This window comes from Akebia trifoliata, chromosome 8, assembly GCF_017979445.1.
Source record: "Akebia trifoliata isolate Shusen 1 chromosome 8, ASM1797944v1, whole genome shotgun sequence".
Classification (NCBI taxonomy): domain Eukaryota; kingdom Viridiplantae; phylum Streptophyta; class Magnoliopsida; order Ranunculales; family Lardizabalaceae; genus Akebia; species Akebia trifoliata.
In genome coordinates, this window is record NC_141382.1 from 28,054,664 (window position 1) to 28,068,446 (window position 13,783).

General features: G+C 35.5%; 1 protein-coding gene across 2 annotated transcripts; it reads right to left on the reverse strand.

Moving 5' to 3' along the window:
* Positions 1-1,043: 1,043 nt before the first annotated feature.
* CHR8 (chromatin remodeling 8) lies at positions 1,044-9,254 on the reverse strand. Of its 2 annotated transcripts, none has more exons than XM_086450849.1 (7): positions 9,064-9,254; positions 8,373-8,526; positions 5,564-6,112; positions 4,538-4,943; positions 2,629-4,106; positions 2,078-2,554; positions 1,044-1,986 (listed from the first exon to the last, which is right to left on the reverse strand). In XM_086450849.1, exons 2-7 carry the CDS (start codon positions 8,463-8,465, stop codon positions 1,285-1,287), a joined length of 3,705 nt encoding a protein of 1,234 aa, XP_086306975.1. In that variant the 5' UTR covers positions 8,466-8,526; positions 9,064-9,254; the 3' UTR covers positions 1,044-1,284. The 2 variants fall into 2 exon arrangements, with proteins under 2 accessions (XP_086306975.1, XP_086306973.1); XM_086450847.1 differs by having other exon boundaries at positions 2,629-4,109.
* Positions 9,255-13,783: the final 4,529 nt, after the last annotated feature.

Genomic DNA, 13,783 nt, shown 5'->3' on the forward strand with positions numbered 1-13,783 from the left:
TTTTATAAATCATTTGTGATGGGGTTAGAAGTTTTGGAATGAGCTGAATTTTGGTGAGGATGATCTCCTCACCATAGAGATTATCCTCACCAAAAATCAGCCTATTCCAAAACTTCTAACCCATGTAGGACAAAACATGTAAGGCAAATTGTTGGGCAACGAACGGGACCATATATATTTATATATATATGACAAAATCCTAAAATACATTCTAGACAAAGCATTTTGTCTTATATGAGTTAAAAAATTTTGAGCGTACTAATTTTTTGTGAGGATGATCTCTATGATGAGAAAATCATGGAGGAAAAAAAATTGAAAGTGTTTTTCACACAATGGATCCATTAAGAAAACGCCACTTAAGTGGCATTTTTTATTTATATTTTATTATTAAATTAAAAAAACCGCACTTAAAATGCCAATTTCTGTCCACTTTGTAAATTCGCAAAAATTTCAACTTTTTTGATAAATACTTATTAAATTTAATTTTTATTTTATAATTACCCTTTTATTTATTTTTTTACCTTTTTTCTATAATTAAAAAAAAAAAAAAAAAAAGCAAAGATTTTCCCAGCAAGCGAGCACACCAGTAAGAGGGAATATGTTTTCCAAGGGAATATGAATTCCTCACGAAATATACATGGCAAAATGAATTTAGCAAAATATCAAAAAGAAAGTAGGCTTTTAATTGATGGGAAATTCAACTTTCCTTGATGGTGGGATGGGAAAACATTTTCCCCCCTAGGTACAAAATCACTTTGGGCAGGAAAATGAATACCACGAAAAACATGCAAACATCAACCTGAAAATCTCATTTCCCAGCCATCTTCCATGCACAATCATATAAGTCCGAATGGAAATTTTAGGATGGCCATTCATGTTAAACATAAATAACAATTAGAGACATCCTTACAAAAACATTTCCTTGAATCGGATCAACTACAGCCTTCCACAACCTCTCCATCAGGTTATGAAAACTGTATTTGATTCAAGGCTTCCAATTAAAGAAACGATGCAAAAAAAACCACTTAAATGCACAAAAAACATAGCTTGGAAAGAAATGGATATACATTGAGAACTACAAAGATCAACAGGTGATCTTAATCTATACAAATGAAGTATGTATGAGCCAACTGAATCACTTGTTGCACGAAAAAGAAAACCTGAACTCGCAGGTTACTACTCTGTCGGAAAAATCCGTACCAGTTTTTCGTCCTAAAACACTAGGCAACAATTATCAAAAAATGAAAAACTGATAATTAGCCAATGAATCCATGGTTATAAAGTTTACCGTTGTTTATACTCGGGCTTTAGCACCCATGAAGATCCACTTGAATCTTTCTCTAATGTGGCGATTTCCTTGAGAAGATTTTTAAATAGAGGCAGATCCTTCGAGGGTATCCTGTCTTTGAAATGCCGCACTATATAAGCTGAAGTGGTACTTCCACCACTTAGTTGTATGAATGTACATATCTGACGAATCATTACCTCTGGTTGCACCCTAGACAAATTTTGAGATGGCAGCCTAGAATGCCCACCATCTGCTGTAGTTTGTTGTTGCGTTCTGTTATTTGAACCGTTAGCCAAGCCATACTGATGTTCAAGTCCATCACCGATTGCTCTTTCTTGGGTTCCCCGAATTCTGGCTAGTAGTTCAGCCGAAGATAAAGCCTTCCCAGTAGACGCCCCAGCTGCAAAACCATTTGGCTTACTCGTCATCCCACTGCTAGAAGTCCCTTCTAACTTTTTAGAATCACGGACCAACTGAGAGTTCACAGTTGAGCCAAACTTCTTACGGACGGATGATGGAGCACCGGCAGCACCGGCTCTCCCAGTCCATGTTGGAATGGATATACTGTCGGCACTTCGGAGTATCCGTGATTGGCGTAATGCTTCAGCAGCCCGTTGTGCGACTTGAGAGGCTTGCTCCTCAAGCCTCATCTTTTCCTCATCATGGGCATTCATAATTACATCATGGTTCACAGCACTCTGAAAAAGAACGTAAGAAACCCACAAGTGAAAGATTGACATGGTGAAAGAACAGAGTATCTCAAGATTGAAGAGCTATGAAGAAACTCACATGAATCCCATGAGCATCAAAAAGACTCTTCAACACATTTGTTTCTTCGTCTACCACTTCATCCTTCTGATCGGCCATTTCTTTCCCTTTGCTTCTGGCTGGTCCAATATCCGATAAGTTGGTTCCTCTGCCATGTTCAGCATCATTAGGGCATGATGGTACTGCTGGATTACTAGTTTTGTATTTATCTTGGATATCTTTATGGACCTCAATAACGTTTATATCTCCAGATAACTCACTGAAAATATTAGATGTTTCAGTTGAACCACTTTCACCATCATCTTGCAAAGTGAAGAGATCCTTCATATCTCTAGCTTTAAAGAACCTTCTTTGCTGTGGGTTCTTCAATATCTTATTGGTGAGGAAATGTTTGTAAATTTGCCGATGATACACCTTCTCCTCAATGGTTCCACGAGTAATCAATCTATAAACTGTTACATCCCGTGTCTGCCCAATACGCCAAGCACGTTCCCTTGCCTGAAACAATTACCCTCAGATCACATGCCTAAGAAACACATATATCAAAATGATGTACCAATTGCAAAATATACCTGCATGTCAGTAGAAGGGTTCCAATCAGGATCGAAGATTATCACCCTGTTTGCACCAGTCAGATTCGTTCCCAATCCACCAACTCTAGTAGTTAAGATGAAAATAAATACATCATCTGAGTTATTAAATTCATCTATCAAGGCCATCCGATGTTTTACAGGAGTCTGTCCATCCATTCGTCGGTAGGTATAGTCGCTTGTGGTCAGGAAATTCTCAAGAATGTCTAGCATTTGTTGGGTTTGGGTAAAAAGAAGAACACGATGGCCCTGGTCTTTCCAAACCTTGAGCACTTGGGCGACAACTTTCATCTTTCCACTGCGCTCTGGGTTCCCATAGTCTGGATTGTTGGAAGAATGATCTCTCTCAAGCAAATCAGGATGGTTACAAATCTTACGCATAACATCAATTCCATAAAGAGAGTTTTTATTCCCATCGAAGATCTGTTCCACCTCGGAGCTAGCAAGAAACGCTCGGTATACGGATCGTTGCACTGCAGTCAGGCTGCAAAACAAAACATGTTCGGTCTTCTTTGTAAGCTGAGCATTCACATCAGACTTCATACGCCGAAGTAGATAAGGCATGATCAGGTCACGTAGGATTACTGCACATCTGTAAGCTGTAGATACTTGCAATGGTGTAGCATTTGCATAACCACCAACCGAAATGGGTACCGCAAATTCTGCCTCAAACACGGGTAAAACTCCCAGCTTTCCAGGAAAAACAAAATCGAACAATGACCAAAGTTCAGACAGTTTGTTCTGAATTGGTGCACCTGTCATTATTATACGGTGCACCGTTTGCAGCTGCTTGCAAACTAATGTAACATCCGTATTCGGATTTCGAATGCGATGTCCTTCATCTAGCACCGCGTAACCCCATTCAATATCAAGCAGTTTCTCCCCTATGAGACGGAGTTGCTCATAAGTGGTAATGAGCAACCCGGACTCTGATCTTAAAACTCGACCTATCAAAGAATCCCATTTTTTGGTGGTTTTGTTGGTAAGAACTATTTCATTATCACTGTTTAATGAGTCCTCACTTTCTTCGTCACTTTCATCAGATTTGGATTTCTTCTTTTTATTAGTAGGATTGTGAGCAGAATCATGTAGTATCTCAACACGGAAGCTTGGGTACCATTTCCGTGCTTCCCTTCTCCATTGTCGCAAGAGGGTTACAGGACAAATAACAATACTAGGCTTATACATCTTACTGTAATGCAAAGCTCCAAGGAAAGATAAAACCTGAATGGTCTTACCAAGACCCATTTCATCGCCAATAATTCCACCCGCTCTTTGGCAATGTAGTTCCCATAGCCACTGCACTCCGACCTTTTGATAATCAAAGAGTTTGCTGAAAATCACTTCTGGGATTTTCAATCCTCCTTCCAGTGTTACATAAGAAGGTTCGCCATCATCGACGTGATCAACATCTTGGTTTTCTTCATTATAATCAGAAGTAATCAAGTTATCCCCTTCTTCTTCTGGAAATAAAATAAAATATCAGCATAATTGTGAAAGAAATAACCAATTAAAGAAGAAAAAAACCTTGGATGGATATACAAGTATGCTTAACATAAAGGTGAAATACTAGACGTTTAAAATTTAAACATTCCATACTTAGTTTAATTATTTATCTTTAAATAAAGATACATAAAAAATGAATAACGCATCTCTACAAACAGCTTAAATGTGAGTAATTTGCAGATATTGCAATAAGCTGAAAATGTTGCTGATGAAATGGAAAGTAATAGATGACTTAGAAGGCACAAACATCTAGCCATAAATGCTTCATTTGTGTCAGTTCAAATGCAGCAGTCATCAAATGAGTTTTCATCTGTACAATGCCTTAAACTAAGAGAGCCATCAAACTGCCTTACATGCTTAAGTAAAGAAAGAACACAAAACATACCACTTCCATCCGAAAGTTTCTCCTCACGAGCAACAACCTTTCTCCATTTCTTGTCAGGTAAAGGCCTCTTATGTTTACTTCTTTTTTCTTTATTCTTATCTGATTCAGAGCCTGGGGAGCGTGGTGGTTTAAAAGGCATTTTTAGTCTGTGAAAAGGATGAGTGGGTGCATCGAGTTTTGGTAAATCTTTTGCATCAAGCAGCTTAGATGTTGGGCGAGCTTGCACAGCTTCAGAGATTGAACGAACAGCTCTAGCAACAGAGGCAGAAGCAATATCCTCACTTTTGTCCTCTTCATCAGGAACATTGTGCCTATTTGATAGCCTTGGTTGTTGAAGACGACGCTCAAAGCCTTCAAGTTTATGAAAAGGAGTTGAGATGCCCTTTCGGACCAACTCATCCCTTTCCTATCACATAACAATGAAAAGTTAGCAATCAAGGCCTAAAGGTTTGATTTCCAACCTTCATCAAACATCTATTATAAATGCACGAATACAACCATCAATGAAAGCCTTTTTGTTCCACCATTCTTTTCATTGTCAGCTCCATGTGAGAACATGGTTTTAAATCTCGTCTGAGACCGAGATGACTCGCCCAAGTCATCTTGGTGTTGTTCATGAGCAAGACGGATAGACAAGGCGTCTCACATGTGCAAAATCTCGCAGGACAAACGAGATGACTCCGATGATATTTTGAAAATCTTGTCCGAGTTCGTAAAACTCGTCCAAGTCAACTGGGATTTTGTATATTTTAATTAAAATAATTAATTTTTGTTTAAAAGTTAGATATTTATTATCTAAATAAAATATGATTTTATGATTAAACATCATCTAATCTACCTAATTTCATAAAGAAAACATAAAAATAAATAATTATAAGCCCAGTTAAATGGTTTATCTCGTGAAAGACGAGTTGACTCATCTGAGACAACTCGATCTCTTCCATGAACGAGACGAGATGTCTAACTGATTTTTGAAACCATGTGTGAGAAGTGTGGACATGGAAATGGAAAATGCATTCAACTCACTGTTTCAACAAATCCTGCAGAAGCTGCATCCAGCACAGCATCGAAATCAACATCTTCATCAAGAGAAACTTTTTTCTTGCGTTTCTTTGAATCTTTGCTTGATTTTTGAACTTCTTTCAGCCTTCGCTTGGCTTTCACTTCTTCCTTAACTAGATCTTCAATCAAATTGCCACGCCCATCCGTATCAAACTCTGAGAGTTCATTTTGAAGCCGAGCTTTTTCTTTCTTGAGGCTTCTTAGACGATCACTAGCTAGTGCTTGTTGGAGGGTTAATCCATTGGAAGCAACTTGAATGGCATTTTCATCATCCCCTATATTTTCCACCTCTCCATTATCAATACCATCTGAGGTATGGCCTTCATTCCTCACAACATAACTTGCCTGTTCAACGCTGGCTGCAACAGCATCTATTTCAATTTCTACTGCCCTAAATTTATTATAAAGTTTGGCTCGGGTGGTAGATGATGAGTCGATGCCTTTTTCATCGACAAAAGGCTGCTCCTCAATGCACCCTCCAGCATCACTCCTGTCCGCAGCATTGTTTGTTGCCTGCCAGGTGAGGATAACCAATGTCAAAAAGTAAGAAGTTACCAAGCCATTAATGATTGAGCAGCTAAAATGCATAGAGTTGAGTATCAACATTGATCGAAGATCAATTAATGAAAAATAAGGCGCAAATTGTATACTGAAGATACCACTTAGCTAAGTGGTAAAGGCTTAAGGAGAGTTGATCCCATGACCTAGGTTCAAATCCCGTTGAACCCATCTTCACCTCCATTAACCACTAAAACCTTGCTTGCTTAGCCAAAAAATAAAAAAATTGATTGTCTACTAAACTAGGAAGTCAACCCAACTTAATACTCCCAGTTAATCTGGTCAAATTAAGGATTTAGTTTCTTTTTTATCAATAAATCAAAGATTTTTCAATATTTTATACAAATTTCATGGATTTAACTTATATAAAATAATGACGGAGCATAAAAATTAATGAACTATTCAGTTCTGCAGGACATCATAACAGCTGATCAAATTGCAGGGGTAACCTGTAACATGGGTCAGGCCATGGGTTCATTATTTTGGTTACAATTCTTCCCACGATAACCTAGTTCCTACAATTGAAAACGTCTCTTCTGCTCAGAAACAACAAGTGTTCCCAGAAATTCTTGTTGTCATTGGACCATTTTGCATCTACAAGTCAGAATTCGATTCATGGATTTCTTACAAGGTTGTAATTTCCTTTTTTGTATAAAGATGTTCTCTTTGTGATCTATAACCCATGTTTGGCTTAAGAAGGGGTTTTAATGATTGGGAGATTCAAGAGTTGGCAGAGTCGACCTTCAAATTGGACCAAGTCACTGTGAAGTCATCGGGGCTTGTAAGAGGGTATGGACATGCACAAGGACAAAAAAAAAAAAAAAAATCAGTAAGTTCATTCTACGCCTCACTAGTACCACAAGGGTTAGTTTCCTTCTCAGTTGACTCCATTTGGGGTCATAAAGTACCTTCAAAGGTCTCTTTCTTTATTTGGTTGACTGCTTCAGGAAAAATCCTTTTCTTTGATAATCTTATGATAATGGGTTTTGTTGGGCAAAATATTTGCCTCATGTGTCGAGGAAATGGGAGTTGGTTTTCTACATTTTGATTCATTGCCCACTTGTTAAACATATGGGTTCATTACTTATGTCTCTTTAAATGCTCATGGGTGTTTCCAAACTCAGTAGCTTCACTATTTCAAGAATGGAACCATAACGTGTTTTTGGGTAGAAAGAGGTACCTTTGGTCCCTCGCCCCTTTTGTGATATGTGGGGTAACATAGAAGAAAAGAAATCGGAGAATGTTCAATGGGCATGTGTTGGAGCTTCCAGATATTATTTTGGAGGTCTTGGGGTTCTTGTTTTTTGGGAGTAAACTAGAATCAGAAGGGGGTGTTATTTGATGACTTTGAATTTAAATAGGACTCCTCATGTGCAAATTAACTGTGTACTTTCTCAATTCTTTGTATTATGTAACTTGACTCTTGTACTATGGCTGGTTACCTCAACCAGCTCCTTCTTTACTTCAATAAAAATTGTTCTACTTATCAAAAAAAATTGTGGAGAATTTAGGCATATTACTTCTTCATAAACATTTTCAATCTGTCGACTTTGACGACATCTTTCTAGACCATTGACCACTTGAAAATTATCTTCTTGCAGTCAGCATTTAATTTGGCTACTATCAGAAGCATGACTTTGTATTTTATGCGATATAAAAGGCACCTGACTTCTGTAGTTTGAGGGCGATTAATCATTTCATCCTCAAATTATCTTATTCTCAAAATCAAGGAGAACTCACTATGTATAAAGTTCATCTATGTTTACCATACAAACCAATTATCATTTGAACTTTATGTAAAATGAAAGTTCCTTTCAAAGAGGGCTTAAAGCTTTTGATTTACACCCAATTCAATCATGTAAAAAAAGAAGATGGTGAAATTTCAAATATAAGGAACTGATTTCTCTTCTCCTTATGGTTCAGAACCTGTTGGAAATAGTAAAGATATCCCAATAGATGGAGCTTGTCATATATGCCACAAAGAAAAATCAAAGTATCAACCAAAAAACTGTTCATTATTGGCACTACAAACAAATTTAAACAGGACAATGCCAAAAATAAAGAAATATAAGAACACGGAAATCATCAACATTATCAAGGCCTTAACCCAAAACTTGTGGCTCTGAGGAAAATGAATATAAGCAAGACCACATAGAAAAGCATTACACCTCGTAAGATACAAAAGCAAACAATGAACAAAACTCAAAAATGTCACCTCTGTAAGTATGTTGCGTTCTATATCTTTAGGATTGGCGGACGTTACACCCAAACTATTTAATAGAATTCTATCCTCCTCTTCTTCCTCCATGGTGTTGTATTAATTATCTCATTCTGCTATTGTATGACATAATGCAGCCAAGAAGAGACACCTAAAAAAAAAAGTATGTTATTCACAGTTCAATTACATTACCCAAGAAGAATGAATTTATAACTGTACTTCTTTTGGGTGTCTGGTTACAAGACTAACTTCGTGCATTTAGCTGAAAATCTATTTTCATTTACCTTGGAAATGAAGATAAGTTGAAATGTCCCATTGAGTGTTCTTTGAAAAAGATTGCACAACTATCGGTTTATTTTCTCACTTATATCATACACAGCCTTGATAGAACGAACACATGTTTGGGAATAATCAAAATTTACAACTAGAATTGAAACTTAAAATGGGAAATATTATTTCAAGGCAACAATTCCTTCTCTCTCCACATATTGAAATTTCATGATTCGAAATTATTTCTATGTTTGCTTTTTTGTTCCCCTTGTTTCAATCAAAGAAATTGAATCAATCGAAATCCCATTAAAGAAAATCACGGGGAAAAACAGGTAATAATAACGAAAAATGCTGTAAATATTCGGATCGATTGTCAATTTAAGGTGATAATCATGATTAGAGATGAATGATTACTTACCACAATTTTGGGATTCGAATCCTTTTTTGCAGAAATTAAAGTAAATCTCAATCTCTTATCGTGAGATTTTAGGAACAAAAAACTCTTCAAGGATTCAAATCTAGAAACCCTAGATTAACAGATACCAAAGGCTTGCGCTCTTAAGAGAAGATTGTCTCTCTCTGGCTGTGGTTTGAGTATTTAAGACGGAGCTCTTTTGACGAGAAAGAAAATCTTCTCTTACTTTCTAAAACTTGACCAAGGGGTTGCCGTGGGCCTTGGTGGGTGCATGGTTTTAAAACTCGTCCGAGACCGGGGATGACTCTTGAATATATCGGTCGAGTCAACCGAGTTTGATAACTTTTACGCTGTGTTTGGATTGAGAGAAATGGAGAGAAGAGAAAAGAGTTGAGTTTCTCTCCATTTCTCTTGTTTGGATTGTTAAGTGGGGAGAGAAGAGAAAAGAATTGGAGAGACAAAGAGAGAAAAAAAGGTAAATTTTTTTTCTCTCCAAGAGAGGGAAATGAAGAGAAATTCTTTTAAAATATTTTATAATTTCAAATCTGCCCCTAGATCACTTTTAAGATATTTTAAAATTTCAAAATTATCCCAATGTCTTTCCTGTCAATCCAAACATGGTGGAGAGAAATTGATTTTCTCTTCTCTTCTCTTAATGAGTTCTTCTTCTTTCCACTTCTCTCAATCCAAACATAACCTAATACCCTACGAAATTTGGGATATCAGGGGATACCTGCAAAGTATAAAATGAGACTTACGCCTTGACTAAAAGTTAGCTACGTAGACTTGTGAACAAATAACTACAGATTTTAAAAAATTATCTAAAAGACTAAAATATCTAAAATACATTTTCAAGACCAAAATTACTAAAATACCTTTAAATATATAAAAAATAAAATATTAATAAAATAAAATTTTCACTATTAATTCACCAACAAAAAGGAATGTTGACTTTCAATGGATGATGTAAGCCTAATCTTGTATTTTGTAAGGAGTAAACCTAATATTACTAATTTTATAAGGGGGTTTTACAAAAAATTCTAAAAACAAGAATTGGAAAGAAAAATAAAATTAAATAGTTCTCTTTAGGGTTTTTTTGTTCATCATCTAAGATTTGTTACTAGTTAGAATTCTTTACTCAATCAAACCATTATTTGGTATTTTTGTTAAGGCACTGTTTGGATAAAAGTATAAAATAGACAATTACTCTAGAAAAAAAAATTAGCTTTTAGAAAGTGGAAATTAGTTTTCTTTTGCCTTTTAAAAAGTTAAGATTTTTTACCTTTTAAAAATAGTTTTTTTTTTTTTTTTAAATTAGTTCAAACAAACTTTTTTTACTTTTTAACTTTTGAAAGTAAAAATGTTAAATTTTTAAGTGTATCCAAACAGACTCTAAATAATACATATCTTTCATTTATTCGTTGCATGTTCACTATTAACTTAACTCTCACTAAAATCTTGGGATAATATTGTGAAATCAAGCTTAAAACTATCATTTTGTGCAATAGATGTTGGAAAAAGCTTTTAGATGAGTTTCTATACATATTTCAAATGCAAAATGTTGGATGGTGGGAGTGGATTATTTTATTATTATCATTATAGTAGGATTGAGTTTTTTTTTGGAAGTGTTTTATTAGTTGTATTAGAATAGTGGTTACTAACCACTATCCCATTAGGTTTAGAACTCCACTCCACCTCTGCTCGATCGTAATTAATCTTTAGTTTTTCCCTTTATAAATTTGGGTATTGGGTAGTAATCTTCAATTCATTATTCTTGGGTAGCCAAATTGTGGGAGTTTGTGACATCATAAAAAGACCTTTATACATTGTTTTTCTCTGTCTTAGTAAAGAAAAATAGCTTTGTTGTTCTGTCCCGTGCACGTATGCAATCTTGTTGAACCATGTAAATCTTTGTCTTTTGTGATTGGTTTTATCTCTACCACTTTTTCTTTAATCTTCAGATCTGTTGTATCGTATTTTTCATAACGTCTGGTATCAAAGAACAAGTAGTTGGTGCTTCATATTTGCTTTAGATCTGTAGAAGAGTTCATGTTGCAAATCTTTGAGATGGTGAATTCGAGTTTTATGAAGTTCGATGTGCATAAATTCAATGGTTCCAACTATGCTTTGTGGAAGTTGAAGATGCATATGGTAGTCGTGAAGGAAGATTGTGCAATAGCGATTGAAGATAAGGAAAATAAGCCCGTTGACATGAAAGATGAAGATTTTGATAATATAAAAAAAAGATCAATTAGCAATGGTAGATCTTCTTCTTACACTTGGTGATTCTATTTTATTCAATGTATCGGATCAAATCACTATAAAAGGTTTGTGGGAAAAATTGAAGAATCTTTACGAAGGAAAATCTATAGCAAATGAGATATATCTTCATAGACAGCTATTTAACATAAGGATGAAAGATGGATGCTCATTGCAAGAATAGTTTAATGAGTTCAATACTCTAATTGGCAACAGTTGAAATTAAAATTGATGAAGAAGAAAAAATTATTCTGATATTTTGTACCACGTCAGATTCTTGGGATGGTTTGATTATGAATCTTAGTAATACTAAAGACCTCAATATGGAATCGGTTATTTCTATATTGGTTACCGAAGAATTTTGGAGAAAATAAACAAGGGTTGTTTAGCGATGATGGTGAGAAGAAGATCCATGGAGCGAGGGTCTATCGGAAAAAATTAGTCGAGATTCAAATCAAAAGGGCACAAGAATATATGATGTTGAAATTTCCAAAAGAATGACCATCTACACAAAGATTGAAAGTTCTGCAAAGCAAATCATGAAAGTCCAAATCTGATTCATAAGAATAGACGTTAGTTTCAAAGAATTCCCAAGGAAACTTAGGAGAGGAAGGTGTTTCATCCAAAGATGGTGAGGTATTATATATCTATTCTTCAACAAGAATATATGATGAATGAGTGGATTTTTGATTTGGGTGCTTCTTTTCATATTACGTCGTTAAGATATTAGTTGCATTCATATTGATTATGTAGTGGTGGCATTGTTTACATGGGTGATAATAACACATGTAAAATAATGGGAATTGGAGATGTTAGAATTACCATGTTTGGTAGCATCACGCGCACGTATTCAGGAGTGAGACATGTAGAAGGTCAATTGAAGATCGTCAAAGAAGCATTGATAGTTGCAAAGGGAAAGCAACATGGTAGCTTGTATCGGTTGATTGAGGATAGTGTGGTTGGTGATGCTATTATTGTGAATGTAGTGACCGAGTCAGTTATGACTTGGCACAGATGTTTGGGCCACATCAGCTAGTAAGGACTAAAGATACTTCTTGATTGAAATTTACTTATGGGTTTAAAACTTTTTAATTTAGATTTTTGTGAAGATTGATTGTATGAAAAATGTCGTAGAGCTAGTTTTTCCTCTTCTACTTCTACTACTGGAAGCTCCTACTGAATCTATTTGCCTCTTTTATTGATGATTTCTTTAGAAAAGTGTCAGCGTATATGCTCAAAAGAAACAATGACACTTTTTCTTATTTCAAAAAAATTTAAAGCAATAGTTGAAAATCAGAAAGGAAAAAAGATGTAGTGTTTGAGAACCTATAATGGAGCAGAATATACCTTAAGTGGGTTTAAGGACTATTGTAGTGAGCATGAGATTGATAAGAGTTATTGGTACACCACAACAGAATGGAGTAACAGTATGTATGCATCGTGTTAGATGTTTGTTGGTTTCAATTGTGAGGGAGTAGTGTTTATGGACTGAAGCTGTTTATACTACTTGTGATTAGGTGAACCGTTCTACTAATATGGCGCGTGATTGCAAAATTTCAGAGGAAATATATATTGACTAAAAAAACCTGTTAAGTATTCCTTCCTACAAACTTTGGATTGAGATAGTTATGCATGGATTCCTAAAGAGTAGAGAACTAAGGTGGACACAAAGTCCAAAAAGTGTATTTTTCTTGGCAATGCAGATGGAGTAAAAGGATTTGGATTGAGATAGTTATGCATGGATTCCAAAAGAGTAGAGGACTAAGGTGGACACAAAGTCCAAAAAGTGTATTTTTCTTGACAATTCAGATGGAGTAAAAGGATTTGGATTGAGATAGTTATGCATGGATTCCAAAAGAGTAGAGGACTAAGGTGGACACAAAGTCCAAAAAATGTATTTTTCTTGGCAATGCAGATGGAGTAAAAGGATATAGATTGTGATACCCTATAACCCGCAAGCCGAGATGTTGTTTTTAATGAGGATTCGTTGCAAAAAAGGAGTGTGCATCAAAACTTGGAAACAATGGAGATTTCTGAAATTAAATCTTCAGACAAGGTTCAAAGTCTTCCAGAAAATCAGGAAATTGAAGATATGGTTGATGATGTGTAATCTGTGTTTTTATTTCCATACTCCTAAATGCATGTGCCAGCATATAGTGAAATGTTGTTGCTCTTCATTTCCATACTCCATGTGTTTTTATTTATTTATCATAATTAGATGATTTATGAGTGTGGTTTCATACCTCATTTGTCATTTTTTGCAGTTTCAATAGTACAAATTCTTTACATTTTTTCATATCCACATCATTCTTGTGGAAAGTGTATTAATTTATACTAATAAATAGAAGCAGTGCATCACACACAAAGGTACAAGATTCTTACTCTAAAGAAAAACTCTCTATTTCTTTGGTCTGATTTTGGCATCAGAAGCTCTATGGTACAACGAACAGGGAGGACCGTGAAG